The sequence below is a fragment of the Phragmites australis genome, chromosome 7 (genome assembly GCF_958298935.1).
Source record: "Phragmites australis chromosome 7, lpPhrAust1.1, whole genome shotgun sequence".
Lineage (NCBI taxonomy): Eukaryota > Viridiplantae > Streptophyta > Magnoliopsida > Poales > Poaceae > Phragmites > Phragmites australis.
Window position 1 is genome coordinate 37,381,862 of NC_084927.1, and position 16,114 is coordinate 37,397,975.

General features: G+C 41.5%; 1 protein-coding gene and 1 long non-coding RNA gene across 3 annotated transcripts; one reads left to right on the forward strand and one right to left on the reverse strand.

Moving 5' to 3' along the window:
• The first annotated feature begins 871 nt into the window (after positions 1 to 871).
• Positions 872 to 8,581, forward strand: LOC133925213 (uncharacterized). Of its 2 annotated transcripts, none has more exons than XM_062371098.1 (13): positions 872 to 1,216; positions 1,652 to 2,142; positions 2,513 to 2,590; positions 3,456 to 3,613; positions 4,707 to 4,770; positions 4,886 to 4,953; positions 5,188 to 5,443; positions 5,854 to 5,994; positions 6,125 to 6,231; positions 6,309 to 6,362; positions 6,437 to 6,520; positions 7,213 to 7,376; positions 7,695 to 8,581. In XM_062371098.1, exons 2-13 carry the CDS (start codon positions 1,803 to 1,805, stop codon positions 7,837 to 7,839), a joined length of 1,659 nt encoding a protein of 552 aa, XP_062227082.1. In that variant the 5' UTR covers positions 872 to 1,216; positions 1,652 to 1,802; the 3' UTR covers positions 7,840 to 8,581. The 2 variants fall into 2 exon arrangements, with proteins under 2 accessions (XP_062227082.1, XP_062227083.1); XM_062371099.1 differs by having other exon boundaries at positions 1,755 to 2,142.
• A 5,072-nt stretch (positions 8,582 to 13,653) lies between these two features.
• LOC133923708 (uncharacterized) lies at positions 13,654 to 14,678 on the reverse strand. The gene is made up of 4 exons (XR_009910655.1): positions 14,552 to 14,678; positions 14,339 to 14,445; positions 14,134 to 14,216; positions 13,654 to 13,973 (listed from the first exon to the last, which is right to left on the reverse strand). It is a non-coding gene; the product is annotated as an uncharacterized LOC133923708 (long non-coding RNA).
• Positions 14,679 to 16,114: the final 1,436 nt, after the last annotated feature.

Genomic DNA, 16,114 nt, shown 5'->3' on the forward strand with positions numbered 1-16,114 from the left:
GATGAGCTAAAAATGAAGAAAACATATGACATTTCTGATACATTGACAATTTCTCGGTGAAGGTGTTAAGAAACAATACATTTGATAATAGTTCTTTGTGAAGAGAGTGCTAAACAATGCTGGAACATTTTTTAGTCTATTTAGTTTTGTTATCGTTGGTGTTGATGGCACAAAAGGGCTGTAATGATTTTCTGGTACATTGGTCGTTTTTTAATGAGACCGGAGCATTAAAGCTCTTGAACTCTAAAAAAAGAACGGAAACACAAAGAATATTTGAAAAAAAAAAAAGTGGATGCTAAAAAATATATGTATGTTTTTCAAAAAATTCCAGTGACGACCGTAAGCCGTTGGATACCCACGTTGATCTTCAATCTCCGACCATAGCCTCGCTCACGCTATAGCTTCGGTGTCGTAGCTTGATCTCGCATGTTGACCTCCTCCACCGGTCTATGGCGGTGCTCCCATCGTCGAATCTGCTTGCGACGTCTATTACCATGCTAACCCGATGTCCTTGCTTCCCCCGCCAGCACTAGCCCATCGGCCGGGCGTTCTTTGCCACCTCGCCGCTTCCATGCCCGTCTCCTCTGTCGGGCTAACTTATTTTATCGAGCATCCTCTAAACCAGAGAAGTACATGGATGACTTAAAAACCCCCTCTTTAAACTCTAAATCTCACCGACTGCTGTCGTTTGAAATTTATGAAGCGTGACAAAACATAGAAATTCACAGGAACTTTACATGGAACGGTAAAAAAAGAGTTTTGATAAATTTCATAGAAACTTTCTTTTTCGCTCCAGGAGGCCCCACACGTCAGCCAAATGTCACTCTTTCGCCTTCTTTATCTCCATCTCTCGAACAGAAATTCCACCCGCGTCCCCGCCCGTCGGCAGCCGCTCTCCCTGTCACCCTTCCCCCCCCCCCCCCCTCACCGTCGTTACCCTCCGAGGCTCGGACCCTCTTCCTCACCTCCCGCTGCCCCCAACCCCGAGAACCTGCCGCATCCCATCACCCCGCTGGCTCTCTTCCTTGTCCTCACCGCCGGCCCCAATCGTCGTTGAGGCCTGATTTGCCTCGCCAAGGCTGAGATCCGGACGGAACCGTCGTGGATCGGCCGTTACGATCGATCCCGTCCGCCACCGTCGTCTTCGCTTGCTCGGTCACCACGGAGCCCCGAACCGTTGGGCGCACAAAACGCATCCGGGACGGACGGCCGCCAGGTACGTTGTCTCCTGATCACCCCCTATTGTATTGGTTCGTGCGGGAGAAGTAGTTTCCTGCACGTGGGAAGGGATCCCTTCCCGCACTATCTCCCCTCCACCTTAGCGTGCGCGAGATCAGTGGCGTCATGTGGCGCCATACCCCTGGAACTAGACGAATGCTCAGTTAACTCGGGGGTTTATGTTATGTGGTATACATTGTGCTATTGTGGTTGTGATCGGATTGACTAGCATTTTGCTTGCTGGGCATTCACGATATAAATGCGAGCAATATATATTCGTGCAGAAGTTTAATTTTAGTTGTTAGATAAGATTGCAGTTTTGGTGGTGTCATTTTCTGTTTTGTCGCGTCCTGTAAGCTCTATGATACCGTTCCAAATTGCTAATAAGTTTTTTAGGGGGGAAATTACTAATAAGTTTATCATGAATATTCAGGTGGAATTGTATCATCGGTGTTTAGTCACAACTTTAGAAGACAACAGGTCTTTAGTTCTGACTTGGCCAACAATTTCCTGTGGGTTATTCTCTTCTGATGCAGTGGCAGAAATTTGTTGAGTTCGAGCTACCGCTCTGATACTCTGATGAGATGTCACTGAAACTTCCACTTCCGCAAGGGCTTTCCTTCTTAAGAAGTGTTGGATGGTTTGAAGACAGGAAGGTTGATTCAGCCGCCAAGCAGCAGTTATCCCCAACATTGAAGCTCCAGACAGACAAGGAGGTGTACAGACCCGGTGATTCAGTCACCGTGACTGTAGAAATCTGTAGCCCCGCTAGTTTGAAGGATGATGCGGGGCAGACAGTGTCGGGCGAAGATGCCCCCTCTCTATTGTTAGATGTGCTTTCCTTCGAACTTAAAGGGATTGAGAAGCTGGATAGCCAGTGGTTCTCTGTTCCAAAGCCCTTACCAGGGTCTAAACAAAGGAGAGGTACACTCTAGCTATCATGTTATTTTGTAAATGAAACATTTTCTTGGCAATCTTGACTCCTATGCAGCATTGCTTTTGTCATCCGCCATAAGTACTTCGTCTCTTAATTATCTTTTCAAGTGTTTTTTATGCTGCATTTGCTAGTTTTGGTAGCCTAATGGTTGCTCAGTCATCATTTATGCCTGTTCTTTATTCACTGTATGTTTCCACAACTGAATTTTTATCTTGCTCTTTTTATTTCATGGTTGTGCATTTGTCCTTTCATCTAGTCAAGTTTGGTGTCCCTTTATCGTGACATGGAACTAATTGACATTTGTACCTTTTGTTTTTTTCCTGATAATCCTCTTATGTACTGTGATTGAAACCATAGGTGAACATATGTTCCTGGATTGTTCGGCACCTTTGCTGGTCTCTAAAGTAATAATTGCTTCAGGGCAAACAAAAACATGTAAGGAATATCTTGTTCTCTATCTTGTTTTGGAGTGGCCATTCAGTTTTATAATGCACTTAGTCCTGCAATGTTACATATTCTATATTGCTTGAAACCTACACTGGTTTCCATTTACTTTTATGTGTTATTTCCTTCTCTTTTTTGTGTTTTATGAGATGCTGCTGCACTAGTAAATTGTCTTTATACTTCATAAGTTCTGCTAATTATTTTTCTTCATCCTTCACCACTTGTCTAGTTCAACTCACCTGTTATCTTAATAGATAGTTCTTGCTGTTCCTCCATTGATCCACCTGTCCGCCTGGTAATATGAAGTGATTAAAGTTCTTCATTTTCTACCTCACCTCAAAGTAAAACATCAAGTATATGTTAGTCTATCATTTATATTTCTGGAGTCAAATACTACTCTGTTAAAGATTTGTTTTGGCTGTATTTGGTTTTTGGTGTGTGTGTGTGGAGGGGGGGGGGGGTAATCAGGTGCTGAAGAGGGACATAACTCTGTCAGAGAGGGTCATGAGGGCATATGACACATACATGTTTCTCAGACTACTTATGATTGTTGGCTCCCTTCTAGCCTGGTACCTTAAGTGGACTATGTTTATTTTTGCTGTTTTATTATGCATGCTAACATAGTTAATAATAAAGACTCAAAGCAGCTCCTTCCCTATTATTACCCAACCGCTTGTTTTTACTTTTTAGGCCCTGGTACATTTTATTATTAAACTGAACATTTTTTCTCCAATTGGCATTGAACTGCTGGTGTGTATCTGATGTGTTTAGTTTTGATAGACTTTCTTATTGATGTGTGAATTTTATGACCTACACTATTTTAAGAATTTTAACTCAGCAGAAAAATTATATGCAGACATTGTACGTGTGGAACTCCCAAAGATTTTGCCGCCATCTTATAGGGGTATCAGTATCCGCTATATTTATTATGTTAGGAGTGCGTTGTTTGGAAGGTCGATTGTGTTGGGTAATGGAGACCAAAATAAAGCCCCCATGAATAGTGCAATTCAACTGGTGAGTTCCTGCTTATTTTTCTGCTTCCGATTCTGAAATAAATGGCACTTTTAAAATTTGCATGATGTATGCTAAAAGTTTGGAAATGCTGACCTGGTGACCGGCATTTAGCAACTTGTATTATGCTTCAAATTGACTATTTGAGCCTATAACTTGCATTGAAGAGCTTTTCAAGGGCATTCTTAGTTGATTTGGTTGTTGAACGTCAATACAGACCTAAAATTCTGCCGTACACAGAAAGAAGAAACGACACACGTTACAAAACACACTGTGTCAAGACATCTAATTAATATAGAGCAAACTAACTAAATCTCATGCACAACTGCAGGAATAGCATTTGTCTCTCTAATTGCCTTCCTTTTGATCTAGAATGACAGGTATACAAACTAACACTAGACACTAGTAGGTCTTCTTTCTGAAATAATCGAAACTTTAGGGTCAGTGACATAGCCACTTTATCTGCTGGTGGGATCTACAGGCTCCATGGCTATTTTGCAAAAGCAAACATCATTAGCAGGCATTCAAGAAGAGGGAGCTGCCCACACACACACACAGGTGGAGGGCATCAGAATTTTACAAGGATAGACCTCACATTCCCACAAAATATGCAATTTATATTAGACCCAACTAGTATGATGTGCTGGCTCCAGCGATGTTTACCATCAAAAGTAGGACATGCGAAATTATATTTTTACAATTGTATGTTTCGCTATCTTTAGCTAGTGATGGAGGTGATTGCAAGCTTCATTGTACACTGTTAAATTTCTTTAGGAGACAAGAAACACTAACTCTAATTTTAATTTCTTTAGCTCCGTCAAGGATGCTTGCTCTTTAATGCTAAGTCATTGCTTACGATAGGCACTTCCCTGTGGTTCTTATTCTGGCCTTAAGCTGATGAACTTGTTCATAAATCATCATCAGAGCTTAGCCACTGCATTGGAAGTCATTTGATTCCATGGTTCCACCTCATTTCATGTTTCTAGCATCATGCTCTACTTCAAACTGAATGTGTTATCAGTTTATCCAAGTTTCTGCAATTCATCCAAGTACCATTTGTCAGAATAATAGACCAAAATTCACTTGGTTTCTGTAGGAAGCTCGAGTCCCATTACAGATACGTGTTTCCCAGAAAAGTACCAACCTACTAAATGAAGAAGGTTAGTCAATCTGCCAATTTAAGGTGTCTGCACATCAATTATTATTATGTTAACCCTCTGTTGGATTTTTAATGAATGTTGTCAATTAAACTGTTTGACTATTAAACTATTTCAGGGACTTTACCATTCCCAGTTGATCAACTGGGCATATTTTGGAGGGAAAAAGATGAAGATTCAGACTGGGTGAGTTATTATATAAGCTTGTGAGCGGCTCCCAGATTTCATCACTCAATTATTCTACACATTTTCCTGCATGTGTAGGCAAAATGTTATTTTACTAATTACGTGAAATCATATGAACTGAAACAGTTTTCTATCAAAAGGTATTTTGCATGTAGATGTAGACAGTAACTTAACTAAATCATATGACTCAAAAATATGCATGTATTTACTTGATTGCTCTTACTCTTATTGCAGGCCAAAGCAAATGATAATACTGATCTAGAAGAAGGATATGATAGTTCAAAAGATGAAATTTCATCTGTTTCTTCATGCAACCCTTCCAAAGCAAATCCTGAATTCTCCCTCAGGAACTCGTTGTCAATGCAGTCCTTGTCATCACACCTCTCCACAGGTGAGCCATTGTATAATCAAGTAGGACGGCCCAGTTTCCCATCATACAGTCCAATTCCTCGATTGTCAGTGTCAGAGATTTCAGATGATCATGACAGAGGTAAAGACCTGAACCTTACAGTTAAATACTTAGATTCAAGTTGTATAAGAATTTTGGTACTCAACTCTTAAGGAAATATCAAGCTCACAGTACTCTATTATTTTTGGTTTGCTACAGTTTTTTTTTTTTCCCCCTGATGATTAATGACACTAATTTTTTTTTGTCTATGCTTTGCTTTTTGAATGTTCTTGGCACCTATCCATTTTCTCTTAGTGTGCAAGCCTGCAAGTTTTTTCATCTTAACTTTTGTTGAATTCTCCTTTTTGCAAATTTCAACATGTCTGGTGCAATATCCTCTACCACAAAATCAGATGCAGATGTGTTACTAGTTTCTTTACTTCTATTATCAGTAGATATTATATCATTATACTTTCATGGCGGGTGTTTAACTAAATAAATGACGCAAACAGGTTTAGTGTCACCTCAAAGGAACGTAAACCATTTGCTGTTGGATCATTCATCGAACGGGCAAATGTTTTCTCCAGATGCTGATCGCTCAAAAGATGATGTTGCACTCCCCCTTACGCCAAAACATGTTGAACCAGCTGGATGTAAGCCATCATGTTCCTGTTCTAGATCTATTATATTTCATCATTTTACTTCATTGTTATATAGTTACATGCCACGCGGCCGAAATTGATTTTCAATACTGAGTGGTCCTTGCCCTTTTTTTCTTGGCAGCTGAAGGCTTTACGAGAGGAAGATCTTATAATATAAGAATAGATGACCAAGTCTTGCTTCGTTTCTCACCAAAGAATTCTGACGCAACTTATTATTTTGGTGATATGGTACTCTAATTTGTTTTATTGCACTTGTTACTGCTTTTTTGTTGTTAGAATTGGTTATCTCAGTTCTTCAATTGCAGATTGGTGGAGCACTCACCTTTTTCCATGGAACTAGAACGCGGAGGTGCCTTGAGGTAAAAGGCTGAGTTAAGTATGTAAATACGTATGAAATGGAATTTCAAATTTATAATATTTTGATACTTCACAGGTATCTATAACCCTGGAAACATCAGAAACAATTAATCCTCGCGCATTACATCCTTCAAGAAGGAGCTCGCCCACAATAACCAAGGTATCTTTTTGTGCATTTAGGATTTAGTTTAAATTTGAACTAAATCCTAAGGATTTGGATCCCAACCCACCCTTTCCAATTTGGCCCGTAGTGTTGTGGACTATTATGATGCTTTTTCCTAACAACGGTGCAATTGTTTACTTGTGTGGCTTTAGCAATTCTTTAGTTTGAAATTCCTCTACTGTTGCTAACGGTTTCACAGAACATTTTGTACAAGAAGTCTATTTTGCACATGTTTCAGTTCAAACCTTTGTATTTGACCTACAAAATGAAATTTACTTCAATTTCGAATAAAAGGCCATCTAACCTATTTTTGAGTCTTCATGAGCTCATGAAGTTAGTACAGACTTATATTGGATGGTTTAGCTACAAGGATATGTCCATGACATCGGTGCATTCTGTGCATATGACATCATACTTGGCCAATTGGCCTTATTTTTTTATAAGAAAAGGAAATGTGCTGTTGCCCTCAAATATATCACATGACAAGTCAGAATCATCAAGAAGCAACCTAAGAGACACCTTGTCTATATTACCTCTTAATGGCATTGTGCAGGAATTCAGCAATATCAGATGTCATATGCTCTAGTTCTATTCAAACATCCAGCCTATTGTGTCAACTTATTAATTGTTAATTTTATGAGTTGGTTTTGACAGTTCACTCTTTTCTTCATTTTGGACTCCATGGGCAGCTGCACAGTGAACATCATGAGGTTGTTGCGGATCTTCACCAGACAAGCTTTCTCTTTTCCATTCCCATTGATGGTCCTATGTCATTTTCTACCTCAAAGGTCTCTGTACAGTGGTCTCTTCGATTTGAGTTCTTCACAACTCCCGAAGGAACAGACACAGCTAGGTATGTCTTAGTGTTAACTGTTTTGTGTGCAGGAACACTGTCTTGTCTTCCATACCTTTGGTACCTTTTTCATGAAGATTTTAATTGAATTTATTTTTGTCAATTGCCCTTAGATGTGAATGTGCATGCCACAGATCTCTGAATGTCTGAAGCACCAGGCACCACTATCATAATTAGTTTCATTCATGAGAGCTATGTTACTTATTTGAGTTGAGCTATTATATTTAATATATTATCTGGTGCTAAGAACTTGTGAATCTCTTCCTAGTCTGCTGCTGCTAGTTTTGCTAGTGTAATTCTTGCTTCTCTCTTTGCCAGGTACGAGCACCCACTTCTTGTGGAGAAAAGAGAAAAGGGCGAATGGATCCTCCCAATAACTGTTTACGCACCTCCATTGCGTAGACGAGCTACTCATGGGAGAAACGATAGATCTGTCTTACTTGGAAACATCTTCAACTCTTGAAGTGTGCTGTTGCTATCTACACCTGATTTCATCCTTTGCTTGTCGAAGTATAGTTTCTTTTTTCTTTTTCTTGACCCAAGAATTATAGTTTCATGAAGCTGGAAAGGAATGCCACATTTTTCTGATTGTTGTGATACCATCAAAAGAAGTTCCTCACAGTCTGTTAAAGGATCTGCAATTTGCTATCTATTCGTACAAAAGCACATCGGAAACAGAAATTAAATGGAGCGAGGAGAAACTTGTGTTGCATCAAGTGGACTGCATTTGTTTCGTGGATTTCAGTTCATCCCCTGGGAGCAGGCATTTGAAATTAGTACTTAATTTACTTGATGCAACATCAATAGTATACAAGATACTGATCATGAGTGCACCACAGTTACCCTATACCTTCGACACAAACGGCGCACATCTGCGCTCATCAGGTTTCGGCGTTGTGTCAGGGTTGTACCTGGCTTGTGAGCCCCAATCTTTCTTTTCCAGCTGTTTTTCTGATTGTAACCCTGTTTCCGATCAATAAACCCTGATCTCTGTTGGGTCTCCAAAAAAAAGGGACATACCTTTGACAGATGGACTGGACTCTTGGGCATTCGGGGTGCCTATCTAATAGCTATTACACCTTTCTTTAGTACACGTGAAATAGCTGCCCTGTAATTCCATTGTTGTGGAAACTAAACATGATTGTACAGGCTGTTGCGGAGTTTCTGTAATCTCCCGTGTTGATTGTTAGAATTACTTTCGGAAAGAGATTCTTTTTAATTGAGGTTCAGTGACTGTCCTATCCTTAGCGTTAATAATGAATTAGTGCAGAAGATCACTATTTTTATAGTAAAATGAGTCTAGTGCTACTGTATCCTACATTAACTAACATCAAGTACTGTTGCTACACTATTTCAATACATTGTAAGGAGAACTTTGTACTGTAGCGATTAATCCAGAACGTTCTGTCGATCTGACGGTTGAGATTTATTACTACTACAGATTATAGTAGATCCTATGTAGTGGCTACTAAATAGGATCCCAGTCCGACTATCAGAGTCTAGATGATGTACAAATCTGCAAGTACAAGCAATTTTTTATGTTGCTCGTCTGTAGACTGAATGATAGTGATCAACAAGATTGCATGCCGTGGGGCCATATCTTTTTCTTTTCAAGTGCAAACCTCGACATGTTTAACTTTAGCCGTCCAATCAATCATGTTCTGTCACTTTGGTTGTAAGGCATTGCTCTTTTATTTTCAGAAAATCAACGATTTTGCTAGTTGCATGAACTTGCAGGCAGGCCCGCGTCACTTGTACTCCTAAATACGATGCATGTACTTGCATCTTCTGTGTTCAATACAACATGCACAAAAATATCAACAATTTTGCTAGTTAAAAGATCTCTTAGACCCCTAAAAAAAACCTATCAGACTATTATCAATAGGTGGCAAGGTGGCCGGGCACCCGTGACCTAACAAGCCTAGTGTACCTTATACCCCTGAGCCTAAGAGCAACTCCAACAACACATCCATATTTTACCATCCATATCCCTATATGGATTACCATATATAAAGATTTCTTCTCCATAATACTCCACCACTCCAACAGCACATCCATATTTTACCATCTATATTCTCTCTCCTATTTTTTAATAGTATTCTATAACTAACAATATATTCGTAACGACTATATTTTTGTAACGGTTATATTTCCAACGGCTATGTAGTCAGCTATATTTCTAACGGCTATGTAGTCGGAACCTATCAAGTAGTGTTTTTATTATAGAGGGGTGTAGTATTTTTAAATTATGTATGATGATATATGCAGTTCTTTATGAATTAATGTATCATATTTTTTGACACAACTTATAATTTCAACAACAAATAGCTCGTACAACAAATAGTTCACATAACAATCATCAGTTACAAGGGGCACCGATTCATATACCCATATCCTTACACAAAAGCCTGATCAGTATCAATTCTACAAATTTCACACTATTGAATTAGGAACATATCAAAAGTAGAACTCAGCGAACATATCATATACATTCCGAGTATAACCTTTTCTAAAGAAAATTACAGCACAGTAGCCTAAATCCCAAGAAAATTCCGAGTATAACTCTCCTATATTTTATTAAATTTTTTAACTAACCATACCCAATCTAATCCAACCAAATCTGTGCACACAGGAACCTTCATGCATCATCAAGAACTAGGGACCAACACAAAAAAATGAACAATTCTACACGACAAGCTTGACGAGGTGCTCTCATTTCTTTGGAAACCTGAAGACAAGCACATGGGGTATTCAGAGATAGTATGCAGGCAGCTTGTTTCTTTTTTGTTTTTTTGGATGCAGCTATCATTGACACTACTACTTTAGAAATCAAAATGTACAGCAAGAAATCCAATACAAAACAACTAAATTGGGCAAATTAATTGTAGTGCGACTTTTGCTGGGGTTTCTGATCATGGAAGACCAAGCTGCTCCATAAACTTTGGTCTACTGTAGAGAGCTGTCCATGCAAAATCAATTGTACAGAGCATGCAAGGACTTATCGTTATCGGTGTCACAGCATTACCGGAGAGATAAAACTAGCGGCACTATCTTGTAAAGATAACATTTGGTCAATTTTAGGGAAACAGCTTTTGGGAAATCATATATTTGACTGTTGCTGCAGAGATCAACTAGGTGATTTCACAAAGCAGGGCAACACTACAGAGATCAAGCTTTTGGGAAATCATTCAGACATCTGAATACCAGATTATGTTATGATGTCGAAGCACAAGCAGCTTTTGGGAAATCACTCAGACATCTGAATACCAGATCATTGTTCAAATTTATCCAGCATTATAAATTAACTTGAATTGAGAACCATCAATTAACTTGCATCATAGTTTGTTCTTCACTTGTTTTTCCATAACTCCTGCAAATCAACAGATCTGACTTCTGAGCATATATACCTCATACATACCAGAGGAAGTAATATGAAGCAGTCCTCAGCATACGCGACCGTCGACGCAGAGCGCTCGAGGCAGCACACGAACCTGCGTCGTCCCGTGACAAGGTTGAGCATGGCGAGCGCGACGCGGCCTGACGGGTGCACGGTGGGCCCCTCGGCGGCCTCTCGGCGCGGGAACGTGCGGAGCGTGGCGAGGAGCGCGAAGCCGTCGGCGTCGTAGAGGTGGAGCGCGGAGGCCGCGGCGGAGGGGTCCAGGAGCGGGCAGAGGTCGACGACAGTGGGGAGGTCGTAGAGGCGGATGGAGTCGTCGACGCCACCGGAGGCCGCAGGCGGGGGCGGCGCCCAGGGCCACAGGCGACGAGGGCGGCGGGGGCGGAGCGCAGGGCCGCAGAAGCTATCCCGTCGTCTCCTCTCCCTCATCTTCCTCGGAGGCGGCAGTGGAAGGTGATTTGGGGGAGGAAATGGAATGGAGGAGTGGGTGTGGGCGGCCCCAAGCCCCTTCTCTGTCCTGCTCCTGCTCTCCGGCCAGATCTGGGAAGACGGAGAGGGAAGAAAAGGCCGGATGTGGCGACGCGGCTCCGTCCTAGTCCCGAGCTGGTCGGGGTGGTGGCGGGAAGACACGGGGCGGAGCGGCGGTTGGGGGATGGCGTGGGGAGAGAGACACGCCAGATATGGCATGTGGGAAGGACGGCAATGGAGTGTGCGCCAAAGTAGCGGGGATGACAGCGTTTATGTTGGAGACCGGTTTTTGACCTTTTTAGCTAAAAATCAGGATAGCATGGATGATAACGGTTCTCTTGGGGCGTGTTTGGTTTAGCTGCTCCACTCATGCAGGATGCGCGCGTGCAGCCAGACAGAGAGAGACTGACGTTTGGATGGCTGCACCCGCTGGTGCAAATGCATCCGCCCAGCCAGACCGGCGGGAAACGCCGGATTCGGTCGTTTCTCCCGGGCCTGGCCGGCGGGATGCAGCAGATTAGCACTAATGACGAATAATTAGTAAATATTAGCTTATATTAATATTTTTTAAATTAGATTAAAGTTTAATATGATAAATTAATTATTATAGAATGTATTTATGTTAAATAAACATCATATTAATACTTGTTTTTTATTTCAATCTAATGTAACGTATACTCGTGCGGGCAACCAAACACAATCTCTTCTCAGCCAGACTGAACACATGCAGCCAACCAAACAGACCCTACTGCATCTCCTCAGCCTGTCTCAACTCAGCCTGCATGAGCCATACGAGCCAGGCTGAGGACGTTCGGGCAACCAAACACACCCTTGGAGATGCTCTAATGTACCTTATATCTATGTTTTATCCTGATATTTCAGTGACCCAGAGCGAGATTAAAAATAAGATCTTATTATTAAATATAAATCGTTCAGAGCTAATTTTTTCAATTTGCTACTGAACCGATATACACAGTATACATATATATATATATGGGGCCTTTAAATTTTGAGGACCCAAAGCGGTCGCACCGCTCGACCCCTCGGAACCGGCCCTGTTTATACCCGTGACATAACAAGCCTAGTGTACCTTATACCCCTGATCAAGGCCAGAAAGACACCAGCCTATTGTAGCTATGGATTTACTGCAGCCTCAAGAGCTTAGTTGGAATTTTTAGAACTTGGTCCTTTTAAAAAAAAAAAATCTACATATGGATCCATAAAAATTAATACCGAAAAATAGACTTTTTACGGCGCCATAATATTTAGCGTGTGGTTAAATAGCACAGCACAATTAACGCCATCTGTCACTCAGTAGGCACTCAACAGATCGCATTCGCGCGAACTGAGCAAGAGAAATCCCAACAACCTGAACGCAGCAGAGTCGGTGCACACCATCAGAATAGAGCAGGCCACTCCCCAGGAGTGATGCCTGCTGTATTAGCGACTTCTGGGTGGCTACAGTGGACTATACTGTACATAACATCCATGGTTCAGTCAGTGTTCAGATGCAAAGAGCTCCTTGGTCTGGTGCAGCTATAGGCTCTCGGACCGGTGCTGCTTCGGTTTGTTCTTTCTTCTTTTGCTTCTTTCCTTTTTGGCCTTTCCCTTGGCCACCTTTGGTCCTGAGGAGGTGGAGCATATAAATTTATTGTGATTCAACATTGTTCCAAAACACTAGTTCTTTTTTAGTAACTTGATCGTAACCAACTAATAATCACCCAGGTGATATCAGTAAAATTATAGTACATGAGACATCTCAATTCTTTATAAGATTATTATCCGCCAGTACAATATGCTGGGATTTGAGGGGATTTTCTTTTTAAAATTCAAATTTGAAAATGAAGTCAAAATTGAATTTGAGCAAATTCCATGAGAAAAAAAAAAGAGGAGAAGACCTTGGACCGGTGGGCCGCTTTCAGGCTCGGAGCCCACCCAGCCTGGTCGTCCTCGATGACCTCACGGGACGTTCCAGAGAGGGGGCCGCCGCCACTTTGGGCACTGAGGCTTGTTCGCCTTAGGCGGCAACCCGTTCATGCTCTATCAAAATTGGATGGGGGCGTCATGCGCTCACCTTTGGCTCGGGTGGATAAAACCGGAGTGATTACTCTCCTCTGAATCCAACTTCTTCGAGCTCTCCACTTTCTCCTCATCCTTTACTACTCTCCACCTTTCTTTAGGGATGAAAACAGCTCAGAATCGGTCTAAACAAGCCTTCACTGTATTTGAACCTTTTTTTTTTTGCTAGAAACAAATTTGAATACAGATGGTTCGGACACACATTTTTGACGGCCAGAAAAGTTGTTTATGTACCATCGTTGTGGGTTAAGCTGCAAATCAAACAGTAGTTCAATAATGTACAGCTGTTAATAAATAGTTACAATATATAATTGAGGTTGAGGTTAACCAAATACACAAAGCATGCAAGTGAATATAGTAACATAACCCATACTAGCCAGTAGCCACGGAGGTTTAAGCCTTTAAGGTAACGGATCGCTCCACTGTATAATGTGTACAGCACGATCTATAAATCAAATAATTCAGAAAGGTGGGTTTGTATTGCAGACTCACCATGTGAATGCATGTTTCTTCTTGTGACAAGAGAAGCTGCTTGCAACTCCATATGGCCAGCCCAAGTCCCATTCTTTAGCATAGAAGCGCAATCGCAATATTCTTCAAAGTTCGAACGGAACTTCATCCTCGATAAATGGCTCGAACTCCTCCCGGTGTTTCTGTAGAATCACATAATAAGGATCAGAGAGTTTAGATAGTCCAACGCCTACATACACCACCAGCAATTTGGCATGTTCTACTAAACCCTGACCCTCCTATAATTTGTGAAATCCTGACTATAATTACAGGCCACCGATTATGAAAAGTTGCTGTGCATACCACAATGTATTCCACAGCCATTGCTCGGTACTTCGTGTGTTCTTGCTCACTGCCGTCAAGCTGGTCACCCATTGCCCTGCAGACTACAATGAGCAGTCATATAACTCAAAAGAAGCACTAGTATTCTGTTTAAAATCAATTAGCATCTTCTTCTTAGGATGATAATGACATGCACAGTAGAATCTAAAAGAAGTCAATCCTAAACCTGAAGAAGCAGTTCCCATCTGCGGTCACTTCGACTATCTTTAGCCCAAGGGAGTCCAGCTGCGCCCTGAACTCCGCTATGTCAGCCTTCTTCCTGAACTTCTTCTCCTGCGACGGCATCAGGAACGAACGAACGAAAGAAAACAAGTCAAATCCTCCTGATCAGGAGAGGATCCAAGCGCGAAGATTAGTACATTCAAGCGTAGTTTGCTACCGCGTCGCGCTTCGGCTTGTGGAGTTTGGGCGCCACGGCTGCTTTTTTCTTCTTCTGAACCATCCTGCTATCCTTTTGTGGGTCTTCTTCAAGAACTCGGCGGGCGGCGGGCGGCGGGCGGCGGGCGGCGGCCGACGGCGAGGTGGGAGCGCAACTACAGAATTCCGCCGCTGTTGCTCATCGATGGGCTGAACGGGCCCGGTTGGGATACTGTTTCGAGCCGATCAGGCTCCTCTGGGCCGTGCGATCTGACTCGTGCCGGGGTTCGGATCGTGGCCTGGAACAGTTAGTTAATTCGATTTTTCAAATTTATTTTAGGCGTTGCTTTTTTCTAATATTCATTGTACATAAACACTGTGTTATAATTTATTTTCATATGTGTGGTTTGAGCAATTACAGTAGTGTTTGCTAATTTTCTTCGTAGCTAGCTATTCCGGTAGTACGAATCTTTTCTATGTACCACAAATTATCAGTCAGACGTCACAAAAGATTTCTAAACACACAAAGTTGTGACTCTAGGCCCGTCTGGTAGGGTTCTGAGTTTTTTTAGGAACATTTCGGTTCTGAATTCTTTTTAAAATGGTTTTCTAGTGAATTAAAATTACTTTTGGAAATCGTTTGGTTTGCTAGCTAATTCGGTTTCCTGAGAGAGATGATGGTTGTGTAATTAACCAAATTACCCTTTTTTGTCCTGATTTGATATGTTTTTAATAACAATATCGAAAATGAGTGCTATTAAAATATATGGTTTTAAGAAGACGTTACAAAATACATACCAAGTACTTTGTGTAGTCGTCGCTAAAAATTGATTTTTTTAAGTACAAATATATGGATCCTACCACTATGCTCCCTGCTTGCAATTCACCCTTGCAGCCATCGATTTTAACCCCAAGCCTGCCCATAAACCTAAGACCACCGTACAAATTTCCATCACATCCCTTCGGACTCAGGGGAGATTGACAGACACGGCGACGGCCAACAAGATCCAAACAGCCTTTCGTGGGCACCTGATTTGTAGGCACGTCAGCATCATCCGTGTCGGGATACCGAGGCTGACCTTAACATGCCCGACTACATGATCTTTGTGCCCTGCAACTTCACGGAGGTACAGATCTGAAGATGCGGAGGAGCTTGGCGCGAACGAGTCCATGGAGGAGGGGGGGGGGGGGGGCAAGTAAGGAATAGGTCGTCGATTCTACGAGAAACTATTTAGGGGCCGATTCGGTAGTGATTTGGCTGTACAGTTCAAAAGAGTGAATCGTTTTTAAGACCATCTCTAACTATATTTATTTTATTTTGTTTTTTTTTTATTTTATTTTTTCTTATCTTTAACAGTTTCTTTTTGAAGGGATCGTGAAAAGAAAGAAGAGAGAATCTCGTTCTAAAATGAATGATTCTAAGAATCTATTTATGATAGAAACTGTGAAAAAAAATCGTTAAAACATAAAAAAAATAAAAAAACTCTTTGGAAAGAAATTTTAATCCCTAACGAGAATTCAACAGTATAACCGTTTCACTAGTAAATCAGGGGGGCTCGGGTCCGTTTGGAACGGATTCCACGAT

Excerpts from the sequence above, each read along its gene's own strand:
- LOC133925213 (XM_062371098.1), top strand. The coding sequence starts at position 1,803 with ATGTCACTGAAACTTCCACTTCCGCAAGGGCTTTCCTTCTTAAGAAGT. Across the intron at positions 2,143-2,512 it reads AGGGTCTAAACAAAGGAGAG|GTGAACATATGTTCCTGGAT; the intron begins GTACACTCTAGC and ends TTGAAACCATAG. Across the intron at positions 5,444-5,853 it reads TTCAGATGATCATGACAGAG|GTTTAGTGTCACCTCAAAGG; the intron begins GTAAAGACCTGA and ends TGACGCAAACAG.